At 37.4% G+C, this 16,171-nt stretch overlaps 1 protein-coding gene across 2 annotated transcripts in view; it reads left to right on the plus strand.

Annotated features, from left to right (window-relative positions):
- LOC107749627 (transcriptional activator GLI3-like) overlaps window positions 1–16,171 on the plus strand; it is a 230,462-nt gene that overhangs the window by 196,479 nt on the left and 17,812 nt on the right. For both annotated transcript variants that reach the window (XM_016564794.1, XM_016564795.1), the window contains exons 7-10: window positions 3,533–3,737; window positions 7,496–7,712; window positions 10,200–10,313; window positions 12,080–12,220. In XM_016564794.1, coding sequence (XP_016420280.1) covers window positions 3,533–3,737; window positions 7,496–7,712; window positions 10,200–10,313; window positions 12,080–12,220 — 677 coding nt within the window. The remainder of the gene's footprint in view (window positions 1–3,532; window positions 3,738–7,495; window positions 7,713–10,199; window positions 10,314–12,079; window positions 12,221–16,171) is intronic.

Consider the following 16,171-nt stretch of genomic DNA (forward strand, 5'->3'; position numbering starts at 1 on the left):
ATCAAGAGGGTCGGGGACCTCCAAGCATTTTCGGTAAGCGAAGAGTGCCTTGTGTTCGGGCCGGCTTACTCTCACGTTGTCCTGAGACCCTGGCCAGGACACGTGCCCAAGGCTCCGACCACGCCTTTCCACGATCAGGTGATGAACTTGCAAGCACTGCCCCTGGAGGAGGCAGACCCAGCCCTAGCGTTGCTGTGTCCCATAAGAGCGTTTCGCATATGCGTGGACCGCACCCGGAGTTTTAATATCCCCGAGCAGCTCTTTGTCTGGTACAGAGGTCAGCAGAAAGGGGAGGTTGTCTCCAAGCAGAGGTTGGCAGACATCTGTAGAGCTGCAGGCTGGGCGACACGAACACCTTCGCAAGATTCTACAGCCTCCGCGTCGAGCCGGTTTCTTCCCGTGTGTTGGGTAATAGGTAATTGGCAGGAAGGCCAGTGTCACGCTTGCTGCACCATTCCCCCTCACATGGGGATGCGAGTGCTTTTCTCTCCCAGTCAAGTTCCCCGGACGGCGAACCCTGATTGAGCATCCTCCAGCACCCCTGGCAGTCAGACTCGGCAGAGCAGTCTGACGCCAGACCCAGTATCTGTGTTAGCTTGCCTGTGTCTCCGGTCAGCCCCTGTACTGGGCTAGGTGTCCATATGACTTGATTCCCTGCGGGCGATCCCATACGTGTATGCTTCCACGGTAAGGTTTCCCTCTCGGTGAACCCATGTCTTACCCTTTGACAGACCTTTCTGTCAGGCTCTGCTAGCAGTGGTTCCTCCCTACTCTCAGTTAGGACCTGCTTTAGAGTCCCATTCCATATGTAGTACTGCCCCCTAGGCCTGGGTCAGTCCATATTAGTGTCTCCACATGGTAACTCCCTACGGGTAGGATGTGGCCTCTGTAGCGCCCTTCTCTGGAAGACTCGCTTCCCCATCGTTATTGCCAAGCTGTAAACAGCAAACAGGAAAGGCATGAAGCACCTTTCACGAAGGTCGAAATCCCTTCTCTTAAGAAATGATTCTCTGTGGTAGGAACAGCGGCATGGCTATCTCCAGCAGTGATGTACTTACCTTTTGGTCCCTTCGGGCACCAAGGTCAGCGAATTTGCGCTGGGGCATTGGGAAGGCTACGACCTTTGCGTAGCACCTGTATGACACGCTGCGGCTTGTCAACACTTGCAAAGCCATAGGGTTGTGACAGGGTTCAGGTTGTGTCGCTTTCCATAGACCCCATATGTCATCATGACATAACTCTTCGTGACTGACAGATAGGGAACGTCTTGGTTATGTACGTAACCCTCGTTCCCTGATGGAGGGAATGGAGACATTATGTCCCCATGCCACAACCTCAAACCGTCGCTGGTTGCCAGGGACGAGTTCTGGGGTCCTCAGCGTAAAATTTGATGAGTGAATGCACATGTCGCCTATTTATACCCGTATGCACGGGGAGTGGCGTTTTTGTTTGTTTGTTTGTTTTTCCATACTTTTTTTTTCTACATCCACATTTACATTTACATTTTTGACAAAAGATATTTGACCACGCATGTAATATTTACTTGTACTAAAAATCAGCAATTGTTCAGTTATTGGTATGTTTTGAACACTTTGAACACCCATAATGGTAAAAAACTAGTCCAGCGGTTCTCAACATTAATAGCTCCAAGGCCCCTTATTGTCCACAAAAATATTCAACCAGTGAGAACCACTGAACTAGTCAAACTGTTTTAACAAGCTTAATCAACTCGTGCCACTAATAAATTAGCACTGGGATCTGCATGAGATGGTTAACTGTATGACATTTTTTTCTCATCTTATTGACCAGTGTAAGGTGTATTGTGTACTTTCATACTGGTTTTGGCTTTTGTTTACCTATCATAGTTACAACAGTCAAACTTTTAAACTTGCTTAATAATATACTGTACCAGTACTGCTAATCTAATATATCAAAGCCTGCCAAAACCTTGATCTAGCTAGTGATAATCTTACATAACCTATATATTTATTTATTTATTTTTGCATTTTATTGACCAGTAAATTGTATGTTTTGGCCAATTTCATACTTGTTTTGCCTGTCATGCTTATGCTAGTCAGGCTGTTTTACCTAATAAAAAACTTTCGTCAAAATTAAACCAGCATTGCCAATGTAAAACAAGTTAAGTTAGTTAAAAACTGGAACACTAAGCTTGTTCATACAAGCTTAAATTTCCAGTTTAAAACATATTTTTGCATTTGTTGTTCTACCAGCTTAACCAGCTCATGTCATAAATAGACCAGAATTGTTCATTTAAAACTAGTTACGACCATCTTGGAGTTTATGCTGATCCAAACTGGTCTTTGCAGCAGGAAAATCAATATGGCCTTACAGACCGCACATATTATTGTATATGAGTGTGTATTATAATGTGTATAGTATTGGTACTTAAGTATGTGGATTCATGTGTGTGTGTGTGTGTGTGTAAGTTTGTGCTTGTGTCTATTTACAAAGTCTTAAATCACAGTTCTAAGCAAAATGCCAGCAATGTGGTAAGATGTTCCAAATGTGGGAATACAAACACACACACACAGAGTGATTTAAATGTGAATGACAGACCCTGTAATCACTGTATGTGTCAAACAAGAAAGAGAGAGGGAAGAGAGTCAGAGAGAGAGAAAGAGTGAGTGTAATCTTGTTTTGTTTTGCATGCTTTCTCTTAAAAATGTACAGAACAACTGAAAGAAAAAATGAGTCACAAAGTCATTGTGTCACTCCACACAACAAAAGACCAACACCCCCCCACACCCCTCTCTTCCCCTCCTCCTTTCACTTATCACTCCATTTCTCCCTTCTTTCTTATTTGTGACATTCGCCAATGAAAAGACAACAAAAGTCATTTCTTAATCTGTAGGTGCCAGTCATTGTGCGTGAGTGGAGGGCCTGTCTGCGTTCGATCTGCATTCTAGTGAAAGCTTTTCAAAAACAACCCAGTGCAATTCCATTCAGCATTAACACACTATTCAACCCAATTAAGCGTGATTCAACATCGCAGTGACGCTACCAGAAAGCAGTGAGAAAAGTGGAGCTGCAGTCCTGTGTTTTTACAATGCGTAAAAAAATGCATGCAATGCAGAAAATGTGGTCATTGTTGAATGCATCCAACAGACTATGATAAAGAAATTGCATGTGATTAAGAAGATGGTCATGATTCCTGGTCAGTAAAGCTTTCTGTGTGGTTAATTCTCTAAAACAATATACGAACCACAAGAGAATGGGAACTTTTATGGAAATGATGTCAGTACTTGACTGTAGTACTCTCCATTTCTCTCTCTACCGCTCTTTAAATAAAAATTTCTTTAAAAAACACTATTAAATTAAATTATTAAATTAATTTCAATTAAATAAAAAAACTGATAAATTTGAATTAAAATTTAAATGAAAATAAGTAAAATATAAAAATAAATAAAAATGATGATTTTGTCTTTTTGTGCCTGTTGTTATATCACCAGTTTTAAATACATAACATACTATGTTCTTTCTCTGTTTTCTCTCTCTGTCTGTGTCTTCTCAGCTTCACGATTTCCAAGTCCTAGGCTCACAAATCGACCCAGCAGAAAACGACCCCTTCCCAGCTCCCCTTCCCTGTCTGACCCCAGTTTTGACCTGCAGGCCATGATTCGCACCTCGCCCAACTCTCTAGTCACTATACTTAATAATTCCCGCTCCAGCTCATCCACCAGTGGATCCTATGGACACCTCTCAGCTGGTACTATCAGGTATGTACTACAATGAATTAAGAATTTTTTTTTATTTAATTTTTTTTATTTTACAAAAATGTATATACTTCTTTCTAACAGGCCTTAAAGCTGGATTTTGCATTATTTTAATTAAAAATATATTTTTGTTAATATATCAAGGGAATTTTTTAGTTTTTGTCTTACATGAGATAAGCAAGTCTTAATTTCTCACTTGATGGGTTTTAAAGTATAGTTTACCCAAAATTCTTCATTTATTCATCTTCATGTCATTCCAAACTTGGACACTGTTCCAAGTATGAAAATAAAGAGAGAGGTGTGTATTGGAACAGACAAGAGGCAAGAGAATGTGGGAGAGATTCTGAGAAAGAGATAGAGAGGAAAAGCAATCCATACTGTAAGTGGACACTCCAGGGCATCCTCAGAAGCGGAGTGATGAATGAACACTGGACGGCGAAATAAACGAGAGAACACAGAGAGCGCTATTAGGAGGAAGCGTGTGAACATATTCCTCCCCTCCTCCCTCACACTCATCTGTCTGATATGCATCATCTGATTAATGTTCTCTCTATCAGCTGAGAAGAGCTTTACCCTAAGACTGCCGCCATGCAATCGCTCACACTGGAAAGGAGGAGAGGAATGGGGAATGACGAATGAAAGGGTCATGAAGAGGGGGACGGAGGAAGAAAGCAAATTCTGGGCTGAGGACAGTAACACAAGCTGTAATGGGAAAGAGAGAGAATCTGTTGTGGATGAAGTGAATAAAACTGACCCATTCACTTTCTCTGAGGTGTAATTCATGAGCAGTTCAACCTGAGGGTGTTCGCTGACCTTCCTGCCTTCTAATCACATGTTTATCTGTTTCAAAGACTAAATAATTAATGTTTTTCAAATGATCCCACTTATATGGGGCACTGTCGATTTGGTCAGTTCATAGTAGGAGTCCAGACAGACATTAAGTGGATAATAAAGCATTTGTCACAACAATAAGCCTTATTTAAGGAGGCTGTTCAATATTCAGATACTGATCAACAAAATGGATTGAAGCTTTATCAATACTCTTTTAATTTGGCATATCTAAATTTGTCCCAGTCACAAGACACTGCCATATTGTGATTTACTTACTACTCTTTGTCAAAAATAGTAAGCTTACATTTCTTCTTGAAATAAGTACATCATCTGAGTTGCCATAGTGCTCTCAATGAGTTTTTTTTTTTTTTTTTTTGGCACACTACTTGCACTGCTACAAATTTGTATAGACAGACACTGTTGTTAAAACGTTTGGGGTCTGTAAGATTTTTGAATGTATTTACATTTATTTAATCAAAAATACAGTAAAAATGGTAATAATGTGAAATTTTTAAAATAACTTTTATATTTGTATCTATTTTAAATAGATTAAAATTATATATACTGTATATTTCTATGATGGCAAAGCTGAATTTTCAGCAGTCATAACTCCAGTTGTCAGTGTAAGTGATCCTTCAGAAATCTTTCTAAAATGCTGATATGCTGCTCAGGAAACATTTCTTATTATTATCAGTGAGAGATTTCTGTGCACATTTGTCTTGATTCTTTGATAAATGGAACATTTAAAAGAACCGCATTTATTTGAAATGGAAATATTTTGTAACATAAATGTCTTTACTCTCACTTTTTGTCAATGTAATGCATTGCTGAAAAAAAGTTTTGGTCACACTTTATATTAGGTGGCCTTAACTACTATGTACTTATATCAAAAAATAAGTACAATGTACTTATTGTGTTCATATTGTATTGCAAAACACTTTTGCTGCTATTGAGGTTGGATACGGGTAAGGTTAGGGACAGGTTTGATGGTATGGGTAGGTTTAAGGGTGGGTTAAGGTGTAAGGGATGGGTCAACAGTGTAATTATAAATGTAATTACATAAAATAATTACAGATGTAATTACATATAGGTATTTTTAAAAATATAAGTACAATGTAAAAACATGTATGTACACAATAAGTGCATTGTGCCAAATGATTAATTTAAATGTAAGTACATAGTAGTTAAGGCCACCTAATATAAAGTGGGACCAAAGTTTCTTTCAAAATCAAAAACAAAATCTACTGATCCCAAACCTTTGAATGATGGTGTATGTGAAATGAGACATGCTTTCTGAAATTGTATTTCCTCAGACTTAAAAAAAAAAAATCACATAAACAAATTATCACAATTTAATTGATTTATTTATTTTTTTTATTTTTTTTAACATATGTTGTATTGTTTAATACATTATCAAAAGTGTAATGTCCCATAAGTACTACATCAGATTTTGAACAATAGATTGTTACAGATTTTGCTGCATGTAAGAAAATCAGAAATGGTTTCATTTGAACAGTTTCTATATCAAACTGAAGGATGGATCTACAGCTATCGTCCCTGGTGATGTGTCACTCAGTTTGACATCTGCCATCCAGCACTATTAGGAAACAACGTTACCTGGTTTGAGTGGGGGTCTCAGAGAGAGAAAAGACAACAGAAATGGACCTCTTTCCTCCACTGAGAGAGATTAATCAGTGATTGGTTTTCGCAAGCTAATCAGTCATATCTCATGTGAACATGTGGGGACAGAGGTGGCAGGCAAGGGTCCAGGCCTGATGAGTGATGAGACGGCTGCATCAGCCACGCAGCGTCTGGCTACATTGATTTCCTCTCTGCCTGTAATAGGGCTAGTAGACGTATGAGTTCGTATGGAGTGGTCAGCATGCCCCACGATGAATGGAACCCCCTATGAATGTCTGTTATTGAGCATCAAGGCTTTATCATTAAAGGACTGTGGCATCTATCGAGGAGGTGATATATAAAAGTTCAATACTGTGCTTAAATACAGCTTTTATGCTCATCAGGTGATTCATCATTTTATATGAACTATCTTGGACTTTTTCTTAAAAGGGTTTATGTTTGTTGTTGTTGTTGTTTTATTTATTAAGATTATCAGTTTAATACATTCTATGTGTAATTTTTGGACTGTAATAAAAATGGTTTTTATTATTAAAATAATTGTATTGTTAATATTTTTTTAATTATTTTGTGTTATAAAATATTATTGCATTGTATACACTACCTTTCAAAAGTCCGGGGTCAGTAAAACCTTTTTTAAGGAAAATAATACTTTAATTCAGTGAAGAGACAATAAATTGATAAGAAGTGGCAGTAAAGACTTTTACATTGTTACAAAAATCTCTTTCAAATAAATCCTGTTCTTTTGAACTTTCTCTATATCAAAAAAATCCTGAAAAAAAAAACACACACAAAAATATGAAGCAGCACAACTGTTTTCAACTTTAGCAATGATAAGAAATGTTTCTCGAGCACCAACTCATATGAGAATGATTTCTGAAGGATCATGTGACACAAAGGCTGGAATAATGGCTGCTGAAAATTCAGCTTTGTAATCACAGAAATGTTACATTTTGAAATAGATTAAAATTGAAAACAGTTGTTTTAAATTGTAATAATATTTTGCAGTATTGTTTTTACTGTATTTTCACTGTATTTTTGATCAAATAAATGCAGCCTTGGTGAACATAAGAAACTTATTTCGTTAAAAACCTTATTGACCACAAACTTTTGAACAGTAGTGTATCATAAATAATATTAAATGATGAATGAATGAATATTCAATAACAAATATTATATAAATGAAGGAGTTTATAATTTACCACATGACCCAAATTTCACTAATTTGTAACATGAACTTAATTTATTAATTTAATTTTAAAATTAATTATTCTATTTATTTTGCCTTACAGCCCTGCACTGAGTTTTGCATATCCTCCAACACCTGTGGCACTGCAAATGCATCAGCAGCTGATCAGTCGGCAACCAGGCATCGTAGGTTCTGCGTTTGGACACAGTCCGCCCCTTGTGCACCCATCTCCTGCCTTTGCCACCCAGAGACCAGTTCCTGGCATTCCTCCCTCCAGCCTGCCACCTACAGAACGTTCCACAGCCTCAAATGACTCACAGGTCAGTTCTCATTTCTGTATGAATTAATTTATTGGTTATTAATAAAAATAGTGGAGAAGATATGATGGAATCAAGTCAGTTTAACACAAGCTGCTCAGTTTTTCTGGAGGCTCAGTTTTTCTGGAGCATGTGGTTCAAACCTTCACAAGTTAGAATACACAATGCAAAGCAGGAAGAACTTAAAAAATTAAGGAGATTTCCATTTGTAAGTTTAAACAACACAAAGCATTTTTAAATCATTTAAAATGATTGCTTTTGGGTGTTCTTGTATTAAACAGCAACAGAAGTCGTTTAGTTCACACAATGATTTTCCTCCTCAAGGCTTAAATTTATTCAGCGCTTATCATCACAAGTGCTGGTGCTATTTATTATTGTGTGTGGTTCATGAAAACACACCACAAACACGACAGCATTTATAAACAGCAGAGAAAGTGTGGCTGCAGGTAGCCCTCCCTCACAGACAGGCCTCATGGGAGTTTTTCCCTTGTGTGCATGTAGTTTCTGTGTTGTGTCTCGATGTGCAGAGCCGGTGAGCTTGCCCAGAAGGCACCTTTGAGAAATAACACCCTGCCTGTTAGCAGCAAAAATCTTGCCACCTCCGCCATTAATCAGACTCAGATACATTCCCAAACCTTCTCTTTGAAGGATGAGCATAAAAGTGTTTTTCTTCTACAGTTTTTTCACCTGATGATGCCCTGTCCATTTATACTCACCCGGTTTGCTGAATTAAAATCTGTAGAGTACATCATGTTGTTTTTATCTGTCTTCGTATCGATTCCTGTTTTTTTGTGCTTCAGTAACAGTTAACTCTTAGTGTAATGGTGAATGAGTTTTCCCGAGATTTTTCTCAATGCCAGTATTTCCTTTCAAGCCATTACAGCCTCACTACTCTTTCCTAGATCAGTGTCATCTATTTCCCCCCTCTAACCCCAGAGACAGCACCAGCTTCTTTAATAGAAGGGCATCATGGAACATTTGTCTCACCATGTGGTCAAAAAGGAACAATTAATAAAAAAGGAGAGAAGGTGTGAGCATTCTCAAAATGACAGACAGAGAAATATCAGATCTTTGTGTATTACTGGATCACTACGCACTTTACGATCTAAAGTTATATACACTAAATGTGGTGTACAATATATTTCTAAGATTGTCTTTAAATTTATTAGCATGCATACTTATGCTTAAGGGGGATAGTTCAACCAAAAATGAACATGTTGTCAACATTTCCTCACCCTCATGTGATTAAAAACCTGTATGATTTTGCAGGGTTTATTGTCCTCTGCGAATATTGAATAAATTAATTTGCTCTACTATACTCAACTATACTCAAAACTCAATGCAAACAGTTACTTTTCTTGCTTTGGTTTGGGTAATGTCTATCAAATTTAGTACACATAAGTACACATTAGTACACACGCTAATTAAAGAGTCACAAAACTGGCAATGAGTATTTTCATGCACAAATGGTCACCAACCATTTGTGTATTTTGTGTTCTTTAAAAGCAAAAATAAATAAAATAAAGCTCAGCAAAGTTAAATGATTTGCTAGAGGAGTCTGGCAGAATGAACCTTCCTTTAGAGCCAAGGAATCCTGCTCTCTCTCATCCAAGGAATGTTTTTCTCTCCCACTGAGTGCTTTTTTTCTTTACTGGCTTTGGCCAGTCGCAAGGGACTTCCCTTGGCAGAAAGAGAGTGAGAGAGAGAGAGAGAGAGACAGTGAATGAGTGGATAGAGTCAGAGGAGAGGTTATTGCTGTTTAGGGAGAAATTGTGAATAATGTCTGTGGCATTTTTGAATAATGTCAGCGAATATTGTCAATGAATAATGTTTTTTTTTCTTTTTTCTCTGAAGTAGATTTGTAATATGCGCATATTATTACACTACCAAAAGAAGGATAATTTTTTAGGAATGGTACCATGTTAATATCATGCATGTACCATTACAGTTCCGTGTTATACTCTAAAGTACAGTGGTAATATCACAATTAAATTATACTTACTATTTTAAATACCACGTTTTGGACATACCAATACAGTAATATAGTGGTTTTTAGACATGTACCATACTAGTTCCTTGTGAAAAAGAATTGTGCTTAATTGTACTGAATGTGCACTTTTTATTCACTTTTAGTCAAATCTCAGAAATATATTTTAGTATACTTACAGATAGTATACTACAGATAATATAATATTAATGAAATAAAAGACCTCTTAAGTGTAAAAGGCCACTTTGATGATCATATCTATGTCTCTTAACACCCTTAATAAAGTGCATATCATGTACACTTTTAAAAAGTAGACATTGTCAGCTTGTCAGTACATTAGTACACTTAAACCATATTTCAAAAATAGAAGTGAAAAGTAGAAGTAATTATGAAATTACATATAAACACTTACAATTTCCAAAGTAATAAGTACCTGTATTTTTGATGATGATTATTATTATGTGGTCATATTTTATACGTGTTTTTAAAATATTTGCTTCTAGAGTAAACCCACCAGTGAGTCGGCTGTAAGTAGCACAGGGGACCCCATGCAGCACAAACGCTCCAAACTCAAACCAGATGAGGAGCCGCCCAACCCCGGAGCCATTAGCGTGCAGGTATGCATGTGTATATATATTAAAAAACACACACATACTTGATAGACATATATGTATAGGGCTAAAAAGCACTCACACAACCTTAAGGAGACAGTTACCACACATTCACATGCAGCAAGAGCTTTGGGACCAATTATGTGACGTACTGTAAAGCTATTTATTTGCGTGTTTGATTTGGTCGCCTGTTGTGGCACTGCTTCAGATGCGATAAGCCCCATTGATCTCCACAGCTTCAGAAGGAAATTGTTTTTCTTTTAATCAGATGCTTAACTGAATGGAAAAATGAAAGAAAAATTAAATGACACATTTTCTACAATGCCCCTTATAAGCTGATGGTTTGATGCTGGATGGCTTAAACGGACCTTTGTCTTTTTTTTTTTACTCCGTGCATTTATTGTTTTTCTTATTTATTTTTCTACAAGCATTTTCCATAACTTTTTATTTTATTTTAGAAGTCATCATTCACATCATCATTCTCTCTCTCTCTCTCTCTCTCTCTCTCTCTCTCTCTTTTAACAGACAGTGAAATACATTTAGAACAGTGCAGCAGTGATTTAAAGGGGGTTTGAGTCTTCAATTTTCCATAACTTTTTATTTTATTTTAGAAGTCATCATTCACATCATCATTCTCTCTCTCTCTCTCTCTCTCTCTCTCTCTCTTTTAACAGACAGTGAAATACATTTAGAACAGTGCAGCAGTGATTTAAAGGGGGTTTGAGTCTTCAAACAGCCCAAACCCCTTGTATATCTTCTATAAATTTAGACTGGTATATTGGTAACACTTTAGTACAGGGACCAATTCTCACTATTAACTAGTCGTTTATTAGCATGCCTATTATTAACATATTGGCTGTTTATTAATACTTATAAAGCATTAATTCTGCATGACCATATTCTATATCCCTAATCCTACCCAATACCTAAACTTAACAACTACCTTACAAACTATTAATAAGCAGCAAATTAGGAGTTTCTTGAGGCAAAAGTTAATGGTTTGTTATGACGAGAATTGAACCTTAAAATAAAATGTGATCAGTGTTTTTAGTGATACTATTCAACGATTCTTGTACTCTACAGATAGACAGGTAGATGTAGCAGCACACAAGAACTTCTCTCCAAATAGACCTCTGAATTCACAAATCCTAATTTCTATTTCCAAAGCTGTTAACACTTCTAGAACTTCTAAACAACTGCCAATTCTGCATACTTTGTGGCACTTACCAAGCAAAGTGCTCTTTCCAGGGCATTATAGGATGTTTTTTTTTTTCTTTCATAAAAAGAATAACATCCCTGTAAAGACATACAGCTAAATGTTTTCTCAAGAGATATTCCAAATGTCAGATGCAGAAGTTTAGCATTGTGTTAATGATACAAATAAGGTATGAGGACTCATCTGGCTGTCACATACTCAGAATAACATCATTTATCATCATCTGCACTTTTGAATAATTCACATTTACCAGGCCACACATAAAAATTTATCCTAGAATGAAATAATTTCCTTCATGCTGCTGTAACACACATTAATATAAGTTTTAAAAATGACCCTTTGCACTATCAGCAATAAACGGTGACAAAGCGACTGAATGTAGAAATGCATTCAAATTAGGGAATGGATTTAGAAATGCAATCGATCAGAAATTAAAACCATGCTCATTATAGAAGAAGTATATTGAAGTTATGCATGAATTAAATGTGTATTTTTGAATAAATAAATAATGACTGACCCATATGCCCTCACTATTTGGCTGCATGTGTTTGTGCAGGAGCAAATGGATGGAATGACGCTGGTGAAAGAGGAGGGTGATAAAGAGGAGGGCAAGCCGGAGCCAGAGGTGGTGTATGAGACCAACTGCCACTGGGAAAGTTGCTGCAGGGAGTTTGACACCCAAGAGCAGCTTGTGCATGTGAGTGGACACCACGTTTATGTTTCATCAATTGAAATGTTCAGTCTCTTAATAGAATCATTCATGATAAGGCTCTCAAATAGGTGGAAAAGACACACATACACACACAAACACCTTAAAATCCTACATTTGGCTTCAGACATCCCATTTGTCACAGCCACTCCCAAGCTTAACCAGAGGGTAAAAGGACATTAAAGCCCACTTTCTGTGAAGATACACCACTGTCCCCTTTAACCATTTCTCTCTGGACAACACACACAGCCATTCTTTAACCACTCTTTTCTCCTATTATCCACACAAACACACACATTCAAAGAAACACACACCAACCCCAAAGGCATCTGATAGAAAGATTCCCAGTTCTCCACGGCTGTCTATCCCTACTCTGACATGGCAATCCATGGCAGCTGCGCTAACCCCTATCTATAATTGAAAGCCTCCAGTTGGAATGGCCTGCCTCCCACATTTGAAGTCTTGTCCTCAAAGCTTAAAGATCTTGACAATTTCTTGCCTGTGCCTTTGAAAGAGGGATATAGGGAAAGAGGTACATATTGCTATATGTAACAAATATTTTTAGGTTTTAGGCAAAATCTTTAATTTAGTATTTAAGCTGACTAACTACACAGACATTTATATTATTATATCCATAAATAATATAATAAATATAATAATGAAATGCATTTTTGATATCAATATCCAGTATTCCTCAAATCAGATTATCATCGCTTTGTTTCTTTGTTTTCCAATTCCTTAGATTTTTCAGTTATTGTGTTTTATTTTGCCATTTTCTATGCTGTTTTTAAATCAGAAGACACATGCTAATAAAAATATTTGCCTACAGAGTCCCTCTCCTCTGATTCAGAGTGAGGGATGGGCTTCTTATCACTCTTTTCTCAGTAATAGGATGAGTGTAGTGTGTGGACCACAGTGAATCTCATCCAACAAAGGGTGGTGTGTGTGGGGGTGGGGGGTTGGATCTCCATATTTCAAAGCAATATAAGGCCCCTCCCCATATTGCACAACCTCAATAAGATTTTTTGGAGGAGGAATGTAGATTTTTTTTGATCAGGCAGAGGATTAGACACCTTATCTGTCTGGAGTATCTTACACAGAGATGAAAAGGCTGCGCTGAATTACACATGCCAATTGACTCCCCCCGCGCACATTACTATTGTTACTCGCTCATACTCGCTCTCCCTCTTGCTCTCCATCTTTTTATGCCTCTTGTCAGCTTTTCTCACTTTTTTTTTCATTGCTCTTTAGCAACTGACATGAGAAAAGAGAGCATGATTTATTAGTGTGTGTTTGATAACACTAAACGCTGTTGCGGATCCCGGAGCTTTGTGAAATTGGCGTGAAAACAGGCACTTCTCATGCGTGGCTGCATTTTAATGGTGCAGGCCACGGCCTAGAAAAACTAGCCAGATAAGAAGACAATACAGATTAATTTAAGAGAACTGCAAATCAGGGCAGTCATTGATGTGTGCACTATGATGAAAAGCGGTAATCTGAAAATATTCTACTTCATACAGTCCATTTTGCTCAACAGTAAGGTAGGAAAACAAAATGTATATCTGGAGTTATGCCCCAGTGTATATGTGTTTGTATTTGCATTCAGCAAACAAATAAAAGTAAGCATCTTGTTCCTTCCTACGAATCTGGGAGTCCCAGCGGTTGCTGTCGTCCTTGTACCGTGGCAGGCCGAAGATGAATAGATCTCTCCTCGGAGCTGCGAGCGTATAGCATCAGCACCTGTTAGTCTATTTCCCTCGACCGCAGCCGCACTTGCTTACAACAACGCCATCATCCGCTCAATAACCATTGCCATTACATCAGGCCATCAGGGCATTAGTGTCACCCCCCTCCCAACACTTCCCTCTCTTCCTTTTCCATCCTTTTATCAGCATGGCCAGGTCATGCATCACGCACGACAGCATTAAGCTCATTTGTACAAGTGAGTGTACCAGCATTCAGGGATGTGTTGCAATCTCTCTCTGCCGCTCTTTCTCCACATTATCGAGCGACAGAGCCGGCAGACGGATCACATGCCACAGGGAATCCCTCTTGGAGTGAGGTATACAAGGGACGATGAAAGAGTAGTTTTAAATCGAGTGTTGACAAATATACATTAATCCAATGGGATGTACTGAAGTTTGGGGGTTATATTTACTATTCTTAGACCTGTTTAAAATCTGTGATTTTCAAAAACTTTGCTGAAAACTTCCATATGCCTTTTAAAAGATCCTATGCCACTATTAGGCATTTTAGCTAATTTAATAATACATCTACAGAAAAAAAAAAAAATGTAAAAAAATTTTAATGCAAAGATTTCTGGTGTGCTTTTAGAAGTGGGAATTGTTTAAGGAAATTATACGTACATTCTGATTGCATTGCTGAATTCTGTATTAAAGTTACTAACAAACTGAGTCTACTAACTGACAGTTGGGCTGAAGACAATTTTGAGTTGCTGATTAGATTTTTTAAATATTCACCTTATAAAAGCCAAAAGGACTGTGTTGGTTAATTCATATTATATGGCAGTGCTGTTGAATTCTTGATTCTTCTTGGCCGACAAATGAAGGTGTTTCAGTTTCTGTAACTGGATAATAAGTCCAGAAGTCTTGAAGTCACCTTACATCTCTTCAACACAATTATTTCAGTAAATTGTTTCACCATTACAAAAGAACATTGGCCAATTAAATCAGGATAAGCAAATCAGATAAAAATGACAAATACATTCAGGGATAACAATCAAGAAAAATGGCTCAAAAAAGACATCATTACTAGCAGTTAGTAACTGAGACTTGGTTGACTATTGTGAAATTGTAATGGCATCCTGGTCTGTTTCTAAACAAGATTCTGTATTAGTAGCACAAACCCCAAAGTGTAATTCATTATTTACGTGTATGCTAGGGTATGCATACAGTGCACATGCTGTAAATTTCATCATCAGCGTGTGTGTACTGCAAACATGCTGCCCGTTTTTTTTTTTTCAAACCATGCATACTCTGTACGTTTAGCTCACACAAGCATTTGTCCACAGGGTAGCAACACTGGCCCGGCCTGTTGTTTCACAGTTTCACAAAAAGAAACAACAGCAAACTACTCGGGAAGGTAACAATGAACATCCCCGCTGATGAGTGCTTGTGTGAGGGGGTTAAAATTCATTACACTCTCATTTAAATGGGTAAAAATACATTTGTATTGGTCATAACTTCTGGAGAGAAATAGTGCAGACATTGGACAGAGATGAAACTTTGTAGTGTAGGTATTGACTGCCTGTGTTCACGCACTCTATTGAGTGGAGTATACTTTAAAAGGCTATGCCTTTGGCTGTTCACATATGCTAAGCATTGTGTCAAAACTGAAATATACTTTGACTTTATAAAGTAGTTCTATACACCATGTTTTATGGGTGAAAATAATTAGATATTAAAATAGGTATGAGATTCTGACGGTATGATAACCTTAGATAAAAAAAAAAATCACGGTATTGCGATTACAGCTCTAAAATATGTTATTTTTAAATGTCTGGGTAAAAAAACAACTTTTTTTTCCACTGAACACATTTTATTTTTAAGAAACATATAGAACATTTTGGAACAGTAAACATGTCAGGCTAAAAAAAAATAAAAAAAAATAATTGAATTCTTCTTAATTAAATTAAGTGCAGTCGCAGGAATATTCACCTTTCCCGGATTAAGTTGGGAGCTATGGTTTGGAGCGGTGAGGTACGAGGATGTGTGCACATACCGTTTTTCATACAGTCTATGGCACATACACATAAGGAAAGAAAGAGCACGAGTGTCACACACACACACACGCGAGCGGTCTCTCCGTACAACACTCAAACAGTTTCAAAGTTAGTTTTTTTGTTTTTTAAATGCGTGATTTTGAACAGATGTAAACAATGGCAGGAGGCTTAAAAGTATAGACGTGATACCAGCTAAA

The sequence above is a fragment of the Sinocyclocheilus rhinocerous genome, unplaced genomic scaffold, assembly GCF_001515625.1.
Source record: "Sinocyclocheilus rhinocerous isolate Xijiao unplaced genomic scaffold, SAMN03320098_v1.1 scaffold1423, whole genome shotgun sequence".
In the NCBI taxonomy this organism is placed as follows: domain Eukaryota; kingdom Metazoa; phylum Chordata; class Actinopteri; order Cypriniformes; family Cyprinidae; genus Sinocyclocheilus; species Sinocyclocheilus rhinocerous.